We start from the raw sequence: 21,897 nt of genomic DNA, 5'->3' as shown, positions 1-21,897 counted from the left end.
GCTGAACCAGTTCCTCCCCGCTGGCAACCCCACCCTCCTGGAACCTGCCTCGCAGGAAGCGGAGGGTGCAGCCCGGCCGGCCGGGAGCGCGCGGGGCTTGGAGGGCCCGGGCCGTGCCGACCCCATGGCCGCGGGCGTGGAGCAGCGGCTGGGCGGCCTCCCCGTCTTCACCCGCGACGACTTCGAGGGCACCTGGCGCCCAGTGGCGAGCGGCGGCTTCAGCCAGGTGTTCCAGGCGCGGCACAAGCGCTGGCGGACCGAGTACGCCATCAAGTGCTCCCGCTGCCTCCAGCCTGACACCATCAGGTACCCGCCTGCCTACCCCCTCCTTTTGCGGAGGAAAACCCGAGGCCCGGGGAGCTCCCGAGGGAGGGGCGGCCGGGTTGAGGCTGAGGACTGTTCTCTCCACTTTTCTAAACTCTGTCCTGTGGCCTGAGCTCCCCAGGCACAGCCCTGTCTGTTTCTGGCTCTGAAATAAACTTGGCTCTGTTTGTGGAATCAAACCTATGTGTGAAATCCACAGAGGTCAGAGGTGAGCAGGAACTACCCTCCAAATACGCCTTCGTTCCATTCAACCTCCCAAACTGGTCCCGCCTGCTTCTTTCCAGCCTCACCTTCCTTCCAGGTGTCGGCTTGGTGATGACTGCTCTGGATGACCCTCTGCCACCCTCCTACCCACCCCCTAACTCGCAGCGCAGGCAGGGCCGGGCTTGCTCAGAGCCTGTGGCACTCGGCTCAGTGATGCTCAGTGACCTGGGGGGAATCACAGGTTCCACACCAGGGGCAACTCTTGTCTGGTGTGGTCCCAGCCCAGCCCGTGCAGGCTGATGGGGGCTTGCAGGGGGTGGTGGTGGAGGCTGCCCAGCCTGCTGGCCTGAGAGCCTGTCCAGCCCTCACACCGGCACTGCCAGCAGGTCAATCCTGGAATGCTGCTGTCTCCGTCCTTGTTTTTGTCTCTGGCTTCTCCCAGGTCCCATTATACGTACTATGACCACTCCCTGGCAGGCCTCCTTTTCCCTCTTACTACCTCTTTCCCATTGCTTCCACCCATCTCTGCCTTCCCATTGCTTCAACCCATCTTTGCTGGTACTGGCTGTGCCCTCGCCCCTCGTGCAGCCATGGAGACTCTGGGATGTGAAGTGTGAGATGATAACCATGTCCTCCTCCCAAGCCTCCTGGGACATCACCTAGAGCGCCTTGGGGGTGCAGGGAGCAACTCCTATTGGCATCTTTCCTGGTCATTCTCTGTGGTCACTAGGCAAGCTCCCAAGACACAGCCTCCGGTCCCACACACCCAAGTCCCTTCTCTCACTCCCAGACGCCCACCTGCTTAATGAATAAGGGCAAAGTGAGATAGCCCCAGACTCACCCACCTTCCTCCCTCAACATCCTGGCTTGGGAGTAGAGTCAGGTTATTCTAGGATCTATTCAAATCATTTACAGCCTTTGAAGCATTGACAAGACTACTCATGAGACATTGACAGTAACTCCCATCTCAATTCCCTTCCCAATTCCAGGAATCCTTGGGTGGAAAGGGCTAAGGGATTTACGGTAATCAATGCCTGCCACGTGTGGAGTGCTATACGAGGAGTTTCATGAGTATGACTTCACTGAATCCTCCTTCCATCATCTCATTCATTTGTCCTCCTGATGAATGTTTGTTGCTCACCTACTATGTGCCAGGCTCTGTGCTGGACCCTGAGATATAATGATGAATGCCACAGATATAACCCTCTAAATATTCTCCTGGAGCTTGCAGATAGGGGAGAAGAGACATTAATCAGATAACCCCACGTGCAAATGTAAGCGTGCTGCTGTGAGAGGTGTAAGAAAGGAGAGAGTTGTGGTTCCATGAAGGCTTATTGTTGGAGTTTGAGATCAGAAAAGGCTTCTCTGAGGAAGATACACTTGAGCTGAAATATGAAAGATGAGTCTGAGTTAAGTGGGTGAAGAGAGGAAAGCTTTCCATGTTGAGTTTAAGGTGCCTTTAAACAACCAAGAAGAACTGTCAGGTAGACTCCAGAGTAAAGCTGTGAGCTAACAGTATTAAAATTTGTGAATCATTTGTTATAGGTGTATTTGAAGCTAGGACGTAGATGACATTCACTCATTCTAAGCACTAAGTGAACAAAACAAAGTCTCTGCCCTGGTGGAGTTTATAATCTAATGAAGGAAGACAGAAAACTAACAAACAAACAAATATTTTTATCTATATCCCTTACAAACCACCTGACATTTTCTTTGATTAAAATACCTAAGGAGAGTTGAGTAGTCTGATCTTCCAAAAAAAAATTTTGATCTTCCAATAAATAGTAATTTGTGGGCTTTTTTGCCCAAAATGTTAAGATTTTATTTACCAAGCTTCTTTGTTGCACAGAAAGGAAAAATGCTGTTACAATCTCAGTGTAAGTGGTAGCCACACATGGCTGACTTACCAATCGCAGCTCTCCACCCTACGACAAGGGCCTTACACGAAACTCTGACAATGCTTATAATTTTGTCGTCACCTATAAATTTGTTATAATGCTTGGTGGTAGATTTCCGAGAGGGACTAAATGGGTGAAGGCAGAATGTCACAGGAACTCTTCTTTGGTTCTTTGCGTGGGTGGGTGTCCTAGGGTTTGTATCACAGCTACCTTAAAAGAAAAGCTACCAACTCCATTTGAGCAGTCCAGCCAATACGGAACTCAAGAACAGATAAAGCAAGGTAGGGTTTTTGTGCAGGTTGTTTGGAGTCTTTCCTTCAGCTTTCCTAGTTTCTTCCTCCCCTTCATCCTCCTCATTTTCTTCATTTATCACCTTCTCCGTCACATCCAGATTCTCCCCTCCCTTCACTTCATCCCCTTCCCCTTCTGCATCTTCCTGTTCACCATCAGACTCTGCCTTCTCACTGTTTTTCTCCTCTTCCTGTGGGCATCTTCTCCTCCTTCATTCTCTTCTGGGGGGATAAGGATTGATGGAGCAGGGTTGCTATTTTCTATAGGCTTGAAATCCTTCCTAATTAAGTACTATTTGAGAATAGAGATTTGAAGCAAAGAAAGAGCAAACCATGTGGCTCTCTCAGGCTCTCTTAGTGTTCTAGGCAGAGGGACGAGCAAATGCAAAAGGTCCTGAGGAGGGAACAAGCTTGACATGGTGGGGCAGGTCATAGAGGGCTTTGTAAGCCATTGTAAGAACTTTAACTTTTATTCTGCATGAGAAGAGAGCCACTGGACAGTCCTGAGCAGAGCAGTGACATGCTCTGACTGACATTTTAAAAGTACCACTCTGGCTGCTGGTGGAGGGGAAGAGAGAGAAGCAAAGGCACCAGTTAGGAGGCTTGGGCCAAGATGCCAATGGATAGAGGTGGTCACCAGTGGTCAGATTCTTGCTATATTTTGAAGGTAGAGCTGACGGAATGTGCTGAGGGGCAGCTTGTGGGAAGGAGAGGAAGAGAGGAGTCCAGGATAAGCAAGATCTTTGAGGGCTAGAGGGATGGAGGCCCCGTTCACTGAGATGGAGAAGGCTGAGGGAGGAGCGGGTTTGAGGGGAGAATCAAGAGTTCAGCTTTAGACACGTAAAGTGTCGAATACCCAGTTGGAGATGCTGAGATTGCCTAGAGACAGAGTACGGAATAAGAAGAGGAAAGAAGAGGGCCTGGGACTGGGCCTAATGATCAGGTCACACAATAGGAGCCCGCAAAGTAGGCACTGACCCTACACTGAGAACGAGAAAATTGCTTGTAGGCTCCAGCAACATGGGGGTCATCGGTGACTAGCAACAGCCTGTCAGTGAGGTATTAAGACCAGAAACCAGATGAAAGGGGATGGGGGGAGATGAAGAAAAGAGAAAGACAACAGGTATAGCAAACACTTTCAAGAAGTCGGGGTGTCCAGGGGAGTTGTGCAAGTTACTGTTGTTCCCATTTTACAGTTAAGAAACTGAGGCCCAGAGAGTTTGCTTGTTCAAGTTCATACAGAGAATAAGGTGAAATTGGGATTCGAAAGCAGGGCAACGCGATCCCAGATCCCTTGCTTTTTCCACTTCATGACAGGTGTCTTCTCAGTTCTTGTGACTTCAAAAGTACAAGAGGAGACAGATAAAAGAAAAAATATTGCAGAGGTTTGAGGGGAGAGTCCTTGAACAGTAGAGCAGTAAAGACAAGAACGGCAGAAACCAGGACTAGTCAACCTGTCCAGATGCGAGGGAGAGCAGGTGCTTTTCCCTGGAGGAGACGAGTCTCTGGCTGGTTTCCCAGGGAGGCCCTGTGAGCACATTTCCAGCAGCCTCTGACTGCAGTGCCAGTGCAGCTTTGCAAATACTCTGCTTTTTAAAGATGTCATTTCTCCTTAATCTTCATCCCCGCAATCCCAGAACAATTTATAACAATTTGCATATTTGCTGTTTTGTGGCACGTACAGTGAAAAGAGTGAAAAGTTTGCAAATGCTTATTTTGTAAGGCTTTCCTTTAAGTATTGACTTCTGTTCAGTTCAACAAAGATGCCTTGTGCTGTACGTGGCCATGTGCTGTGGGGAGTACCAAGATGAAAACTTATACTTCATCTCCAAAATGGAATCCCATGCAGCCATTACCGCGCTTGCTTTGAGAGAATAACGATGCAGGAAGTGCTCCGCTACACCAACAGGGAAAAGCAGATCGCAGAACAGCCCACGCTATGTGATGGCAAGAGGGAGTGGAGGAGAAAGGAGTGACAGGGAGGGAGAAAAGGAGAGACGTTCCTTGAAATGTATTGTAAAAGGATACGCTAAATTATTAACAGAGGCCAACTCTAGAGGGTTGGGTTACTGATGATTTAATTATTATTACTATTTTTATTATTACTTTTTGGCTGTGCCATGAGGCTTGCAGGATCTTAGTTCCCCGACTAGGGATCGAACGCAGGCCCCACAGTGAAAGCACTGAGTCCTAACCACTGGACCGCCAGGGAATTCCCTAATTTTCTTTTCTATTCCCTAGATGTTCTACAAGGTATATATATTACTTTCACCATCAAAAAGTCAATAAATGATATATTTTTTCAATATTTTTTATTGAGATATAGTTGATGTACAATGTTGTGTTAATTTCTGCTGTACAGCAAAGTGATTCAGTTATACATATATATATACATATATATATACATTATTTTTTTAATATTCCTTTCCATTATGGTTTATCATAGGATATTGAATATAGTTCTCTGTGCTATACAGTAGGATCTTGTTGTTTATCTGTTCTCTATATAAAAGCTTACATCTGCTAAGCCCACCTCCCACTCCATCCCTCCCCCAACTCCCTGCCCCTTGGCAATCGCCAGTCTGTTCTCTGTGTCCTTGATTCTGTTTCATAGATAGGTTCATTTGTGTCATATTTTAGATTCCACATATAAATGATATCATATGGTATTTGTCTTTCTCTTTCTGACTTACTTCATTTAGTATAATAATCTCTAGTTGTATCCATGTTGCTACACATGTGGCATTATTTCATTTTTTATGGCTGAGTAGTATTCCATTGCATATATGTTCCATATCTTCTTTATCCACTCATCTGTCGATGGGCATTTAGGTTGTTTCCATGTCTTGGCTATTGTGAATAGTGCTGCTATGAACATAGGGGTACATGTATCTTTTTGAGTTACAGTTTTGTCTGGATATATGCCGAGGAGTGGGATTGCTGGATCACACGGTAGCTCTATGTTTAGTTTTCTGTTTTCCATAGTGGCTGCACCAATTTACATTCCCACCAAAAGTGTAGGAGTGTTCCCTTTTTTCCACATCCTCTCCAGGATTTGTTATTTGTAGCCTTTTTAACGATGGCCATTCTGACCATTGTGAGGTGGTTCCTCAATAAATCATATTTTAAGAGAGAAGCAGGAGGCATAATTTTGGTCCTCCACAGGCTTGCGATCTCCTAGGGGAGGTAGACATATAGAAGTGGCCAGAATAAATGGCAGGCTTTTTGTGGCCACGTCTGTAGAATGGGCTGGCTCCTGCATTTGCAGACCCCTTTACTTCCTGTCTTGTTGCATCTGGGCCCTAATCTGTGCATCCACTGGGCATCATCTCGTGTCTCTCTTTCCCCCTCCATTACCTTGCAAGCTCCCAAGGCATCTCTGGGTCTGCACAGCCTGGTATCAAGTCTAGTTTGTGTGTCCTGCTAGTTGCTCTTGTAATTAAAGGGTCAGCTCCTTCCGTCTCTCGCTCCTGTCCCTCCATAGCTCTGACGTGAATTGCCTCATTGAAGAAGCAACCAAGATGGAGAAGATCAAGTTTCAGTACATCGTGTCCATCTACGGGGTATGCGAGCAGCCCCTGGGTGTTGTGATGGAGTTCATGGCCAACGGCTCCCTGGAGAAGATGCTGCCCACTCACAGCCTCTGCTGGCAGCTCAAGTTCCGCATCATCCATGAGACCGGCTTGGCCATGAACTTCCTCCACAGCATGAACCCACCACTTCTCCACCTGGACCTCAAGCCAGGCAACATCCTCCTGGACAGCCACATGCATGTCAAGGTAAGGACCCTAGTGAACCCCTCTGCCCCCTTTCACTCCAGAGCCTTCTCCAGATGAACAGGATTATTTACTGCCTGTCAAGAGTTTTTGTGGTTGTTCTTGTTGTTTTTAATATTTATTTATTTGGCTGCACCAGGTCTTCGTTGCGGCATATGGGACCTTTAGTTGCAGCATACGGGATCTTTAGTTGCGGCATGCAGGAGCTTTTTAGTTGCGGCATGCATGTGGGATCTAGTTCCCTGACCAGGGATCGAACCCGGGCTCCCCGCATTGGAAGTGTGGAGTCTTAGCCACTGGACCACCAGGGGAGTCCCCTGTCAAGAGTTTTAAGCAGCTCCCTTTATGGATAAATGCTGAAGGCAGGGATCACACCTAAAACAGATAGATGCACAATGAAATTTGGTGCATGAAACTGGGTATCAGGACGTTTGCAAAACCCCTCTTTGAATGCCAGTCTTCCATTTCTAATGTGGGTAGAATAATCTCTATCCCATTCCTTGCTTCAAGTGAGAATGTGTGTACATGAGATGTTCTTAAGAAAGGTCATGATGGCCATTTTTTCAGGTCCTAAAACACGCCCCGCTTTCATTTCTGCCCCAGGACCTTTGCACATGCTGTTTCCACTGCCAGGAGCAGTGTTCCCCCACTCCCTCTTTATCCAGTAAAGGCCTACACATCTTTCAGGTCTCAGCTTAAACAGCACCTCCTCAGGGAGGTTTTCCCTGATCCACCCCCGTGGGCCCCTGTTATATACCCTTACCGTACCTCTCTTTTTATACTGCTAACCCCAATTGTAAGTATATAGTCATTTGTGAAACTATTTCATTAGCGACTATACCCCCTATTTGAATAACCACTTAGGAGAGTAATGGGCGCGAGGCTTTCATCATTCTTATCTGCTGCCTGACCCTCAGTATCCAGCCTGGTTGGCACTCTGAATTGTCAGTTTATTGATGTATGAATGAATCAATGGATGGAAGCAACGTCAGAGATAAACATACATGGTGTCAATGCTTCAGGGCCCGTGAAAGTTGGATGAACAGAAGCTCACCGAAGACGCCACTTTATCCACAGTCCCTTGGGGTAATGGCCACACCTTCCAAGTACTTACCATGTGCCGGGCACTGTTCTAAGTGCCTTTTGTATATTTCCTTATTTAATCCTCATGATAGCACTGTGAGTTAAGTACTTATCTTGTTTCCCTTTTATAGATGAGGAAATGGAGTTTCTGAGAAAATAAGTTACTTGTTCAAGGTCACCCTGTGGTACATGGCAGTGCTGGGAGAGAGCTTATGGTCTCAGCGGCTACACTACAGTGGCAGTGAAGATAGTGGGAGGGATGAGAAACTCAGGCAGTTTTCTAGAGGCAAGACTGTATTTCCCCCCATCCCCATCCGGGCTTCCTCCCAGGTGTCAGACTTCGGCCTGTCCAAGTGGATGGAACAGTCGGCCTGGATGCAGTACATCAAGAGGTCAGCTCTGCAGGGCACCCTCAGCTACATCCCCCCTGAGATGTTCCCGGAGAGCAACAAGGGTCCAGGTCCCAAATACGATGTGTACAGGTGAGAGGGAGGCTGGGCTCCAGGCCACATACCCAGGACGTAGCTTGTGGTCAACGCCCTGCCTGGACCCCAAGACCCAAAGGGCAGGACAAGGATGAGGCCTGGCCCCTCCCTGCCCACGTGGGAGGAGGAGGGATGCGGGGGGATTCTGGCTGGAGAGGCATTGCCTAGGTTTTTGTGGTCCATGGGGCCCCCCTGCTGGATGTCCGAGACGCCACTCAGGGGGCGCTTTCCCCCATCTGCAGCTTCGGGATTGTCATCTGGGAGATCCTCACTCAGAAGAAACCGTATTCAGGTAGCACGCGACAGGGGCACTGTCAGATGGGGTCCCGGAAGGGACTGGGAGGCTGGGGGTTCGTGGGGGCAGGGGCAGGCGGCAGGTTTTTCTTGGGGACTGTGTTGCTCTTTAAGGGTTCCCGTCCTCTCACCCTCCTTCCTTCCTCCCCCTACTTTCTAGAGCTCACATGACGGTGAAAGAAAGGGCAACCCTCAGCCCAGGCCATACTCTCTGCCTCTAGTTCCTTTGCTTCAAAGTGCTCTTTCCTGTTTCTCTCACCCCCAACCCTGCCACCCAGGTGTCCGGCAAATAGATTGTCAGGTAATTTGGATAATCCAGCAAAGTTCAAAATCAGAGCCTGTAACTAGGCCTGCTGGTCAGTCCTGCCATCTTTGGACAGCAAGAGCCCGCAGTGAGGGGCCATGGCCGGTCTCGGCCTGGGAGGGGTTGGAGCTGGACCAGAGACCCAGCTGCTCCAATCGGAGCCTCAAGTCAGCCTGCAATCTAGTTATTAACTTACTGTGCATGTATGGGGCCCCTGCTGTGTGCACCACCCTGTCAGGATCCTCAGAGCCCCCATCCCCTGCCCATCCCCTCTGGCCCTGCCTCAGTACCCGCATAGCCTGGGCCCCCTCTCACAGGCTTCAACATGATGACCATTATGGTGCGAGTGGCCGCAGGCCTGCGGCCCTCCCTGCAGCCTGTCTCTGATGAGTGGCCAGCGGAGGCCCAGCATATGGTGGACCTGATGAGGCGCTGTTGGGACCAGGACCCCAAGAAGAGGCCCTGCTTTCCAGGTTCTCATCAGCCTGATGTACACAGGGATGAGGGAGATGGGTGGGGCTGGGGGGGGCCCACGGGCCAGGAGCGGTGGTTGAAGCCCCGGGCCACTCCTGAGAGCTCTGCAGGGAGGGCCCTGCGTGGCACTAGGGCAGACTCTGTACCACAGTGCGGTGTTGGCAGGGGGTGGGAGGGTGGGGGGTGTGGATGGCAGAGGGCCGGTGGCAGCTGAGGACTGCGGTCTGGTCTCTTTGGGTTAATGTGTAACCTTATGGGAGGTAGAATAGAAAACCTTCATTGCTGGAAGGCATCTGGGCCCGGCTCTGTTGCTTCTGAGGCTCCAGTTAGCCTGCGTCCTCTCAGGCTGCAGCGTCCTCATTGGTAAAATGTTCCCAGACCATGAGATCACAGGCGGGATGGGTCTTGCGGTCATCCACTCCTTTAGGAACTATGCAAACGTATGCACGTGTGTAAGCGTGAGCATCTTAGCAATGCTTTATGGAACCGGTCTGACCCTCCAAAAGGGCCAGGGACTTGCCAAACGTGGCCCCACTGAGCCAAGGCAGGACCCTAGCTTGCCGGCCTTCTGGTGCGCATGTGTGGATGCCCCTGAGCCCAGGGATGGGTTTTGGGAGGGGGGACGTGGGACATATTAGGGTATTTAAAATGGGGAAGAACTGCAGCCCAGCCTGTCACTTTCTTTTGCTTTTTTTGGAGCAGACATCACAGTGGAGACAGACACGCTGCTGTCCCTGCTCCAGAGTCCTGTGGCTGACCCAGAGAGCGAGGCCCTGGCCAGGAAGGTGTCCTGCACAGCGTGTCTGCGCCGGCCCCGGGAGGTGAGTGCGTGTGGGGCGGGCCTGGTCTCCGGCAGGCGCTGAGGATACACGCACAGGTCCCTCCTCGTGAGGCTGCCTGGCTGAGGGGCAGGTGGGGACCGGAGCCAGTGCACGCTCTGCTGGCCAAGCCGGGCAGCCACTCGGGGACACCTTTTCTTAAGTTGCTCGAAGATGCTCTAAGGGCTGGTGGTAGCCGTGGCTCAGAGCCTCTGAGAAGAACGTGCCATCCCTCACATGCGTGACATTAAACAGAGCCTGTCCTGCAGAGGGAGACCTCGGCTCTCCCAGGCTCTCACCCGCTATGGGTCAGCGTCATCCTGGCTCTGCTGTCCTTTCCCTCACCTGGGAACCAGCTGTGTGCTTCCGTGGGGCTCTAGGCTGAACCCACAGGGCCGCCCTGCCCTCCCTGTGGCCCAAGGGGAAGTCAAGGCCCTGGGCCACCTCTTCCTGGCAGGGCCGCCTCTGCTCGGGGGTTTCCCCTAGACACAGCTGGTGGCAGGGATGAGAGAGGAGGGGGTCTCCTAGGACAGGGTGGAATGTGAGTCCTGACAGGTGAAGGGAGGAGTGGAGGCCGGCATAGGCCAGAACTGCCCTGATCCTCTGATCCGCCCCCTGTCTTCTGGTTCTCCCTCCCCAGGTCAGTGAGGAGATCAGCCAGGAGCTAACAGACAGTGGTGAGTCCAGAGTGTGCAGCTGGAACCAGAGAACCCACAGCGGAGGAGAAAGTGGACTCAAACCATATCCTGTCCCCGCTTCCCCCCAAGGCCTGTCACAAATCAGGAGTCTGGGTTCCCTTTCCTGGCACCCGGCCCTGTGCTCCAGAAATGCACATGCCCCCGGGGGCCTGGCTCTGCTTCCCCTTCAAGTCTGTGTCCTTTTGAGGCCGGACTCCTCCCTTCCTGGCCGGGGAGGAGCACTGGTTTTCAACTCCGGTTGCATATTAGAATTATTTGGGGAATGAAAAAGTGTACGATGCCTGAGCCACCCTAGAATAATTTAATCAGAATCTCTGGGGGTTTGGGCTGAGCAGTGATTTTCATTTGTTTGTTTTTTTTGTTTTGGAAATTGTTGCTTTTAAGTCTAATACACCACTGGGTAGAGCAGGAGGAAGTGGGTCCTTAATGGCTCAGGAGGAGTTCAGATCTCGGAGCTCAGCTGCAAATTTATCTCCAATTTGCATTTATTTACTTTGTGCCAAGCACTGCTGGGGGAGTTCTTACCTACATGATATGATTTGTCCTCCCAGTGGTAGCATGAGGTTGGGCATTGTTCGTGTCCCCTTACGGATCAGGAGCTGGAAACTCAAAGAGGCAGAGAACACGTGATGCCAAGAGGTAGAGTCAGGATTTGCACCCCGGCCTCTTTCTGCCTCATCCTTACGGGAAGAGCTGCCAGAGTCAGTTCTCTAGGGCAGTGGAGCCTGCATAGAGATCCGGGATGCCGGGAAAGACATTGCCCTCACTCCTATGTCTTTGTTCCTGGCTGGTACTTCCAGGAGGCGGGGGGATGGCCGAGATGACCTCTGGACAGGTCAGAGGTCCTCTTCTCAATCTCACCTTCCTCCCAGCAGACTCAGGAGACTACTTGAAACGGGTCCTGACTCTCTCAGACGGCGAGAGCCTGGTCCTGCGCGATGAGCAGCTGCGCATCTGTGAGAACAAGGTCACTGCCCTCCACTTCCTGGTGGCTCAGGGCCGCCTGGAGCGGGTGAGGCTTCTGCTGGCCCAGGAGGTTGACGTGGACTGCCAGACGGCCTGCGGCTACACTCCCCTCCTCGTCGCCACCCAGGACCAGCACCCCGACCTCTGTGCCCTGCTCCTGAAGCACGGTGCCGACGCCAACCTGGTGGACGAGGACGGCTGGGCCCCGCTGCACTTCGCAGCCCAGAATGGGGACGACCGCACTGCCCGCCTCCTCCTGGACCACGGGGCCCGTGTGGATGCCCAGGAGCACGGGGGGTGGACCCCGCTCCACCTGGCTGTACAGAACAACTTTGAGAATGTGGCACGGCTTCTGGTCTCCCGTCAGGCTGACCCCAACCTGCAGGAGGCTGAGGGCAAGACCCCTCTCCACGTGGCCGCCTACTTTGGCCATGTCAGCCTGGTCAAGCTACTAACAGGGCAGGGGGCCAAGCTGGATGCTCGGCAGAGAAACCTGAGGACACCGCTGCACCTGGCGGTGGAGCGAGGCAAAGTGAGGGCCATCCAACACCTATTAAAGAGTGGGGCGGCCGCTGATGCCCTTGACCAGAGAGGCTACAGCCCACTGCACATCGCCACTGCCAGGGGCAAGCACCTTGTTGGCAAGATGCTGCTCAGGTACGGCGCCAGCCTCGAGCTGCCGACCCACCAGGGCTGGACGCCCCTGCATCTAGCAGCCTACAAGGGCCACCTGGAGATCATCCACCTGCTGGCTGAGAGCCACGCAGACGTGGGGGCTCCCGGAGGCATGAACTGGACCCCCCTGCACCTGGCCGCCCGTCATGGGGCAGAGGTGGTGGTGTCCGCACTGCTGCAGTGTGGGGCTGACCCCAATGCTCCCGAGCAGTCAGGCTGGACGCCCCTCCACCTGGCGGTCCAGAGGGGGGCCTTCCTGAGCGTCATCAACCTCCTGGAGCACCATGCAGACGTCCACGCCCGCAACAAGGTGGGCTGGACGCCTGCCCACCTGGCCGCCCTCAAGGGCAACATGGCCATCCTCAGGGTGCTGGTCAAGGCCGGTGCCCAGCTGGACACCCAGGACGGGGTAGGCTGCACACCCCTGCAGCTGGCCCTCTGGAGCTAAAAGCAGGGCACTGTCGCCTTCCTCGAGGGCAAGGAGCCCTCACTGGCCATTCTGGCCGGGGCTGAGCCTGGAGCCCAGACGGAAGTTTAGACCACCTGCAGTCTCCTTACCTGTAAGGAAGAGAGGTTGGTGCAAGTGACGCTGGGTTTCTGGCAGGGCCCCTTCCCTGTCCTTGCCAGCTGCCCCTTACACCTTGAGAGGAGACGGGAACCTGGTCCCCTGGGTGGTGGAGGGATGGGGAGAGGAACACTGAGGTTGTAGCTGGGGAAGGGGCCCCCGGCTCAGAGATCTCCTTTCAGCCCTTCCTCCACGTGTGTCTCTAGCCAACTCTCAGCCTCTTCCTCCTGTACCTGGACTCAAGCCCCCAAAGTGAGTTCCCTCTTTATTCCCAAGGTTCCTGCCACCTTTAACCCCTTGCCCCTGAGTCCACAGGGGCCCTTGCATCCTAGAACTCTCTCTGAAGAAGGAGGGAGGCACAGAGGAGAGGGAAGTGTTCCCTCCCAGCTCACGTCTGTGTGACTTGGCCCCTTTCTCCGGGCGCGGTCAGGACAACCAGACACCCGTGCTCTGTGCAAGGGCAGGAGCTGAAAGTTCGGAGGGATTTTCCACTTCCAGTTGAAAGCCCCAGCCAGGAGCCTGTTGCTGCACCGACCACCTTCCTGGCGGCTCTGGTCCCAGGGCCCAGGTCTGCCGTACAATCTCCTGCGGGGAAGGAAGGGTCTGCTCCAACCGCCCACGAGTGATCCTACATGGGACGCTTGGTCCCTGGTCCCCCTGCCTCACCCCTCACCCTTGGCTGTGTCCAGTTATGTGGCCGGTTTCAAATCTGACCATCATAAAGCTGTGGACCTGAGTCCCCGCCTCAGAGGTGGACTGACCCGTGGCGCAGGCCGGCTGTGGGGGCTGGTCTGGCGTGTGCGCGTGCGCGTGCGCGTGTGCGGTGCGGTGTGTATATGATCGTGCGTGAGTTCCCGCTGGGGAGGAGGCGGGGGCGGATGTGGGGAGGTGGGCGGTGGTGACGTCACCTGGAGGGGAGGTGTCTGGGCTTGGTGTGGAGCTTGCCGGGCAGGGACTTCCTCCTCGGCAACGGCTCAGGGAGCTCTGTCCTGCTCCCATCAGCTGGCCTGGCCTGGTCTGCGAGTTGCAGGGCAGGTTGCGGCAGGCCTGGGATTGCTCAGACTAGCCTTGTGTGACCAGTCCTGGGCTCAGCGGCCAGCAGCTTCTCCCTCCTCTCTGGCTGTGCCGGGGCTGGCCCACCGTTGGGAGGGGACAGGGCGGGACTGCAGGTGGGAGCAGGGCAGGTGCCCTAGGGGTCCTCTACGTCTCCTCTCTCCCTCTTCACACTGCTGGAGCAGCCCCTCCAACTCAAGGATATTGTGTAATTGTCAGAGAAGAGGAATCTTCTGCCCCAGCCACTGCCCAGCTCCAACCCCAGCCAACCCGCAGGCTTGCCTTTGAGTGTCACCCTCATGGGCTGAGTGTGGGGCCACCAGTCACCAGCGTCACGTGGGCGTGGGGTAAGAGAGGCGGAGCAGAAGACACCTGTCGCCCCACGGACATGCTGAGTGCGAGTCCGTTCTAGCAGAGCTGGCGGCACAGGTCTCCCATCCTGTGGTCTCTGGGCTGTGGTACCAGCCTCATGGACACTTCACCAAGCCACAGACTACAGCCCCCACAGAGAGTCCTGAGAGCAGCTTTGAATGGGGTTGTGCCCTAGAACAAAGGCTGTAAATCAGGCCTGCACATCAGGATCTCCTGGGTGAGGTGCGGCAGGGTTTTTAAAGTACCCGGCCCTCCCCTTGACCAGTTAAACCAGAATCCCCAGGGCAGGATCCTGGTATCAGCTGGAGAGCAGCCAGGGCTGAGGGCCACCACCAGGGGGCGTCCCGTGGTTTCTTGCTGGGCCCTTAGCATCGCCATGAAGACAGTCACCAGCCGGCAGCCTGGGTGGTGGTCTTTTCCCCTCCTGGTTGGATGAGTGGAGACTCCTGAGGGCCGGGGCAAGGCTCACTCAGAGGACTGCTTCATGTCCCTGCTCCCTGCTAGCTGCCTGGGCCATTCTCTTTCTCGCTGAGACTAAGCCTCGGGCAAAACTTGTAGTTAAACGTGCCCCTGGGAGTTCTGTCTGTCCTAGAACGGCTGGCGCAGGAAAAGGAAAGGCAGAGGGCACAGCGCTGGTTGCTTCTCCTCACACCCTGAGGTCTGAGTCTAGCTCCAAGGCGAGGATTCTGCACGAGCCAGAGAAGGGGCGTGGGGCTGCCTGTTCAAAGCCAGGCGAGCTCGGAACAACTCGTGCGAATGTCAGGAGTGAACCACGGAAGGACAATGGTGTCTGGCTTATCCTGGTGGGAAGAGTTTGAGGGAAGACTTTGAAGAATGCAGTTAGAAAAAGTAAATGATTTTTTCTTTCTTGCACCTGTGGTCCTGTAAATGGCAGAGGTCCCATGGAGATGCACATGGGACCATGCCTAGGATTCATTTCAACTCTGATGATCCCAGGGTCTAAGCAGAGATCCTCAGACCCCTGCTTTCTCTACTCCCTTCCTCCAAGAGATAACTGAGGTCACAATTTCAGGCCAGCTCCAGCCAACACAGCCCTATCATTGCTTTTCATCACCACCTTCTCCCTTCCCAAGCCACCCCTAGCCAGACACAGACCCTACAGACACACACAGCATCTACCCTGAGTCCCATTTCAACAGAGCTGCCTTCTAGAGGTTTCCTAGGGAGGTTTAGAATTGGATTTTAGTAAGGCCTTTGCAATTCCCAAGGAGAGGATCTCACTTGAATTTCGAACCTGTTTAGGGGAGATTGGGGTAGACGAGGATGCGAACCCCTAATTTCCTACTGGACGTTTGCACGTGAAGATCCTATAGACCCTTAAACTCAGTGTCCCAAACTGAACCTCCCCGTCCCCTCCCAAGCCTGCTCCTGGTTCTTCTTAGCTGAGGGGACTCCTAACCCAGGAGTCTTTCCGGACCAGCACTGTCCAACAGAACTTTCTGGGAGGACAGAAACCTTCCACATCTGCCTTTAACTCCATGTGCTGCTGAGCACTTCAAATGTGGCTGATGCAACTGAGGAACCCATTTTTTTTTTTTTTTTTTTTTTTTTTGCGGTACGTGGGCCTCTCACCGCTGTGGCCTCTCCCGTTGCAGAGCACAGGCTCCGGACGACGCGCAGGCTCAGCGGCCATGGCTCACGGGCCCAGCCACTCTGCGGCATGTGGGATCTTCCCGGACGGGGCACAAACCCGCGTCCCCTGCAACGGCAGGCGGACTCAACCACTGCGCCACCAGGGAAGCCCAGGGACCCAATTTTTAATTTCAACAAGTTAAATTTAAGCAGCTACAGGTGGCTGGTGAACAGGCAGCGCAGTCTACGCTCTTCCTCTCCATCTCCCCCCATCCAATCAGTCACCCAGCTGAGTGGGGTTCATCAGGAAGGGCTTTCCGGAAGCTGCAATGTTAGAGGAGGACAAGGGCATAGCAGACGAGGGGCAAGACCTGGACTAGGTGGGAGAGGCCAGGGCACGGGAGACTGGGGAATGTGAAAGAGCAATCAAGCTGTTTGTGGGTGCAGACAGCACAGCGGAAGAGCGGGGGCAGGGGCGGGTGGGTACTTCATTAGGAGACCATGACGCCATTCATGATTCCAGAGCTTGGACTCCACATGAGGGTCAACTGTGAGCTCCGAGCAGAGGGAGTGTGCTATCGGAATGAACGCGTATTCCAAAGACCCCTGAGCCATGTGTAGGGTAAGGAAACAGGTGGTGGAGAAGGGGGTCCTGCCTGTGAAGGGCCTTGTCGTCTGGCCGAGCTGGGGTGAGGTCTTTACCTAGACTGAGCTCCGCCTCTCTCTTTGTAACGCGTATCGTTGAGGGGATGAAATTAGATCACGCACATCCCCGGCTGGCACTGGGACTCCCTTTACTTTGCTTCTCCTCCATTGTTCTGGTTCTGTCCTTTCTCACCGTTATCCTGGCCACCCTCTCACTACCCTTTATCTAGACAGGAGCCTCCTTCCGCATTCGCAGGGCTGCTGCTTAAGCCAACCCATCCCTCCCCAAGGAGGGCCCTGGGAGAAGGCGCCACCTATCTGGCCGCCCCCAGAGGTGCAGACGGCCCTGTTTGTTCTGCCTGGGAGGCCTTCTGTGCTGGGAGGCGCCGTCCCTCAGGGGGCTTCTCCTGGTTGTGAGGCCAGGAGACCAGAAGGGACAGGGAGGTTGGCAAGCTGTAGCAACAGGAGTTAAAGTGCAGCACGAAGTCCAAAGAGGCTTCTGTGATGTCTCAGCAGGCAGGCCGGCTCTGGGAACCAGTGGCGTCTGCCCCCGAGTCCCGACACCCGTGTAACCTCACACTGCAGTCACCAAGGGTTCCCCCAGGGATCAGCGGAAAATGCCTTGGACCGAAAAGGCACCCTAGAGGCATCAAGGAAATGAGGGGGCTGGGAGACTGTGTCCCTCCGAAGCCGACCTGGGGGGTGGAGCTCCTGGAAACAGTGACAGGGGCTGGCGGAAGAGGAGGCCGGTCTCTGGGCCTGTGGCCGGGAGTGGAGGAGGGGGCAGCCAGCGGGCAGAGCACCAGAGGGGCCCCAGGGCTCCCTGAACACGCGGAGGGCAGCTCTGGTCCTCTGTTCGAGACCATTCCTTCCCTCCCTGCCCCCACCAGCGCCCACAGAACACAACTCCTGCCGTGTTCGGGCCTCCAGCAGGGGCTCCAGCGCCCCCAGGCCAGAGTTCCTCTGGTCCTACAGCTGGTCCTGCCACCCTGCTCACAAGCACAGGCCCCCTCCACCCGCCCCCCACCCCCCGCTGTGCTCCTGGGTCAGGGTCCTGCCTGTTCTTCAAGACCCAACTTGCCTGTCCCTGCCTGTGAAGCCTTCTCTGACTGCCCAGCTGGAGATGGTCACTCTGTCCCAACACCCCCTGCGGTGAGGTTCCTGCCTGGTTGTGAGCGCATCACTGCATCGGCTTCTTTCCGCATTAGACCCAGTCCTCCCTCTGCCCTCCGTCTGTACCTGCTGCATAGGATACAGGCAGCGGGGTTGTTACTGTGACTTAGGGGAGAGAGGCAGCTGCCCGTCTGGGCTGAGATGAGGAGGGAAGCTGTTGGGGGCTGGGCATCGGAAAGGCTCTGAAGCTGGGCCAGCCACTAGCGTGTGACCCTCGGCTGCTAAGCCTTCCTTAGACTTGGCTGTGTCGTCTAACGGAGATAATGCTTATCTCATTGGCTTGCGGTAATGATCGACCCGGATGCCCTGTGGTCAGAGGGCAAAGCTGTTAGCAAGCACTCAACACAGTAGCTTGCAGTTTCTCCCAAGTCAGAGGAATTGTTCTCTTGGAAGGAGGCACAGACGACCTAGCCTCCTGCAGCCTTTTGGCGAGGATGCTCTTGGAAGCGGCTGCCTGTTTTTCTTTGCCAGCCTATTCAGGGGAGGAAGGGCCGGTTCTTCTTCAGTGCCTCGGTGTGGACTGAGACTCTGAGACCTCTTGGGACACACCTAAAGTAGTGTCAGGTCAGCTGTAGGGCACGGCAAGCCCCACCAGTGGGTCATGCCGACTGACACACAGCTGAGAGGCCCCAGGAGCCAGACAGGGGGTTCAATGTCAGCAAAGCAAGGTGGCCATGTCTGCATCTACCAGGAGAGGGTAGGGTCCAGGGCTGATGTTCCGATGGGCAGAGGCAGCAAGAGGGCTCAGCCTGCACAGAGAGGACAAATGGATGAAGACAGCAACTGCACAGTGGGTAGGGTGTAGGGTGGGGAGAAGAGGTTTGTACGTGAGGCTGAGAAGAGCCGGGTCAGGTCCCTGCTGCGGGGAGAACTAGACCACAGAACATGTCTCCTCCAGGCAATTTCCTCCCTCTCTTGCCTACTCCATCTTTTCCCTGCCCCGGATGCAGCACAGAGCCGGACTCTTCTCATGGGGCCAACAGGACAGTGTTTGGAGTGGGGCCTGGTCAGGAAAACCCAGAAGGTGTGCATGCTGTAGCTGTGCTCCTACAAAACCCCCTGCCTCTCCCATGTCCCAGGTGGCACCACCTCTGTCCCCCGCCCTGCTTCATCGGCGACATCTGACTCGCACTGCCCCTGAGGTTCTGGGGAGGCTGCCTCCCTTTCTCCAGCCTCACACACACATCTCCAGGTTTCAGGACAGAGCCGGGGTGAAGACTGGAGAAAGCGCAGGCAAGTGTGGTGGTCACACAGCATTTCCGGCAGACTCGGAGCTGCATGGCTCCAACCACGTAAAGGGCCTTTCCAGATGCCCTCCACGCCAGGGGTTCTGCCCAGCAGCTCTCACCCTGCTTTATTTGCCAAGTAGCAAAGGTGGGATGGGAGAGGGAATGGGAAGCTGCTCCTACCAGGTACCTCCTTCTCCCCGCCCCCGATCACCCCACAAAGCCAGAGTAGATCTCCCTCTGCAAAGATGGTCTGCCCTCTTCCTGCCAGCTTCCTGCTTCCCTGGTTCCCCCAGAAGCAGAGCCAGGGGCACCTGGTTGGCGGGAGAGGAACTTCGGGTGCATGGATGCACAGAGTCTGGCCTCCCACTTCTGAGACGCCCACTACTGAAAGCTGCTTCCCCTAACCTGCGCCCCCCCCACCCCAGCACCTACTCATTTACTCTTGCAGCCCCAGTGGCCATCAGGCTGTTCATAGTCACCCCAAGGGCCGCATCCTAAAAGTCTGGTCCCAAATGGTTTTTCTTTTTCTCTCTCCTTTAAAAAATTTTTTTTCTGACTACAGTAGCCTCTCGCAACTTCACCTGGGGCTGGTCAGGGAAAGGGCAGGATGAATAATAAAAGATGCAGAGTTGAAAGACCTGGGCAACCACCTTCCCTGTATGAAACGCTTCTCCTCCCCCAGGGGTTATGAGGACAGGACAGCACTTGGGGCGAGGCCCACGCAGCCTAGATGGTTGCCAACGTTACGGACACAGCCTGGGTCCTGGGACCAGGGAGGGCAGAGAGGCAGTGGGGCACAGGGCCACTGGCCACACATCCCCAGGACAGGGGTGGTGTGGGAAGAGATCCCCAGATAGGTGAGCACACTAGAAAGGCCCCCAAGGTGTGCCAGTCCTCAAAGTCCCTGTGTGCAGGCAACTGACTGCCCTGTTCTGAGCCCACCAGGCAGCAGGCTATGCGCTTGCTTCTCTGGGGGGCCTCCTGCCCCACCATTGAGGAAGTCCTCTACCGTCACACTTCTTGCCCTCACCAGGTCCCTACCTACTTGTTCCGGGCCAAGGCATGCCGGGGCTGCTGTCTCCCACTCAGCCTCATCATCTAGGTTAAGAGCGCCCTGGGGCGGGGCAGCGTGTGCTGTGGCAGTGGTCGCCACACCCAGCCGGGGCTCCGCCAGGAGCTTTACCACTATCGTGTGATTGTGGGTAACGCCCGGCGTCCACTGGATTGTGAACCTGCGAAGGCAGGGATGTTGACCCCCTTTTCCACTGTTCATTCCCGGCACCTCGCTCAGGGTCTGGAGCACAATAAACAGTTACTCAATAAACATTCACCGAGTGAGATGCATGGTGAGGCGATGCAGTTTATCCTGCGCTGCTGCCGTCTCCATTCCCAGGACACCTCCCCCGCCCGTCGCCACCTGGGACTTCTCCAGAGCCCACTAGGGGACGAACAAGGGCCTGAAGCTTGAAGACCTGCAGTCACAAACGGACACCTGAGAGGAGGATGCAAAGTGCTCCACTGTGCCTGACCGGGAAGGCTCACACCTGAAGTGGGGCTTCCTTGCTGTGCTCTGGGAGAGGGGGCTGGGGGGTGCAGACTCCCCCTTCTGTAAAGGCAGATCAGTGATCCTTTGATTAAAAGGCATTCTACAGACAAAGACGAGCACAGAGGCAGAAGCACAGGGACAGGCGGTGAGGAGAGAAAAATCGGAGCTGCAGCCTGCCCAGCCGCTGGCTTGCTACTGCCCTCGCTGTCAGGGCCTCTCGCGAGACAGCCAGAGCCTGGGCCGCCCCCTTCCACTTGGCGTTCCTGGGTCGCACACCATCCCTCTGCCCCTGAAGCACCGAGTGGGGAGAGGGGGGAGCCCAGCCCTCCCCCTGCCCACTCCAGCTGTCAATCTGCTGTCTGGAAGAAAGACTTGAAGCTTCATGACAGCTGTGGGCAACTTTCCCTGCCCCGCCTCCCGCCCCTGCCTGCCCTCTTCCCCTCTGCTCCCTGTCAGTGCTCTTCCCAAACTGCTTTCAGGCTGCCTTCCCTCCTCCCTCCCTCCTTCCTTTCTTCCTCCCCTCCTTCCTTCCTTCCCTCCCTCCTTCCCTCCCTCCCTCCCTCCCTCCTTCCTTCCTCCCTCCCTCCCTCCCTCCCTTCTTCTCTCTCCATCCTTTCGTCATCTCTTACAACTCCCACAGCTAATAAACCTATGTGACCTCCTGAGATTTCTAATGATGAGCTTTTAAGCTCCCATCCAGGTCAAGATCATTCATAGACTGAGTGTGTGTGTGCATGTGTGTGCGTGTGTGCGTGTATCTGTGTGTGTGTGCACGCGTGCACACGCGCGCCTTGGCTATGGGGTGGGTAACAGAGCTGACAGGTCTCGGGGGGGTTCTAGCCCCCTTGGGGGTCCGGTGCCTTCCGCAGGAGGGGGTCACTGGGTTATTGACCCCCCGTTCCAGCTAGACCAGGAGCCTGTTTTGCCCACCTTCTGGAATCGGGTATTCTGGGGACAGGAGCCTCTCCCAGGGCTTCGTGCTACATTCAGGTTCAGGGAGAAGATCAAAGTCCATAATTAAGTGTTCAGGGCAAGTTAAGTGCTCCAAACTTTGGTGCTAAAAATATTGTATTTAGCATGCAAATTATGCCCTGACAGCTCCCCGGAGCCTGAGCCCGTGGGTGCCAGCACCTTGTTTGTTATCACCGCTGTTATTCTCAAGGTGGTAAGAATATTCCTCCTTCACTGGGTTGATTTACATTTCATTTTTAAAAAGCCAGATTTCTGTTGTTGGGTCAGTGCCAAGTCGTGGCCCCAGAAGGCTTGGAGCTGCGACCGGAGGCCAAGAGGCAGGAGGACACCAGGCCACGTTACGCAGGGCCTCCCCGCCTGCCCCGGAGGAAGGGGGTCCTGATGCGAGACAGGGGAAGGGGCAGACACAGACGTGGGCACAGCCGCACCTCGAAGGCCACCTTTCCCACAGAGCCTTCTC

General features: G+C 54.9%; 1 protein-coding gene across 2 annotated transcripts; it reads left to right on the top strand.

Annotated features, from left to right (window-relative positions):
• The first annotated feature begins 43 nt into the window (after positions 1–43).
• Positions 44–20,257, top strand: ANKK1 (ankyrin repeat and kinase domain containing 1). Of its 2 annotated transcripts, none has more exons than XM_033862051.2 (8): positions 44–306; positions 6,201–6,495; positions 7,906–8,057; positions 8,303–8,352; positions 8,976–9,131; positions 9,835–9,953; positions 10,591–10,627; positions 11,521–20,257. In XM_033862051.2, exons 1-8 carry the CDS (start codon positions 125–127, stop codon positions 12,735–12,737), a joined length of 2,208 nt encoding a protein of 735 aa, XP_033717942.1. In that variant the 5' UTR covers positions 44–124; the 3' UTR covers positions 12,738–20,257. The 2 variants fall into 2 exon arrangements, with proteins under 2 accessions (XP_033717942.1, XP_033717943.1); XM_033862052.2 differs by having other exon boundaries at positions 45–306; positions 11,524–20,257.
• The last annotated feature ends 1,640 nt before the right edge of the window (positions 20,258–21,897 follow it).

Source organism: Tursiops truncatus, chromosome 8, assembly GCF_011762595.2.
Source record: "Tursiops truncatus isolate mTurTru1 chromosome 8, mTurTru1.mat.Y, whole genome shotgun sequence".
Taxonomy (NCBI): domain Eukaryota; kingdom Metazoa; phylum Chordata; class Mammalia; order Artiodactyla; family Delphinidae; genus Tursiops; species Tursiops truncatus.
This window is presented reverse-complemented; position numbering and strand designations above follow the sequence as displayed.

What these genes read in the sequence shown, in the direction of transcription:
- ANKK1 (XM_033862051.2), top strand. Translation starts at nt 125, where the DNA reads ATGGCCGCGGGCGTGGAGCAGCGGCTGGGCGGCCTCCCCGTCTTCACC. An exon ending in CCCAAATACGATGTGTACAG is followed by an intron (nt 8,058 to 8,302) that starts GTGAGAGGGAGG and finishes CCCCATCTGCAG; the next exon opens with CTTCGGGATTGTCATCTGGG. An exon ending in GAAGAGGCCCTGCTTTCCAG is followed by an intron (nt 9,132 to 9,834) that starts GTTCTCATCAGC and finishes TTTTTGGAGCAG; the next exon opens with ACATCACAGTGGAGACAGAC.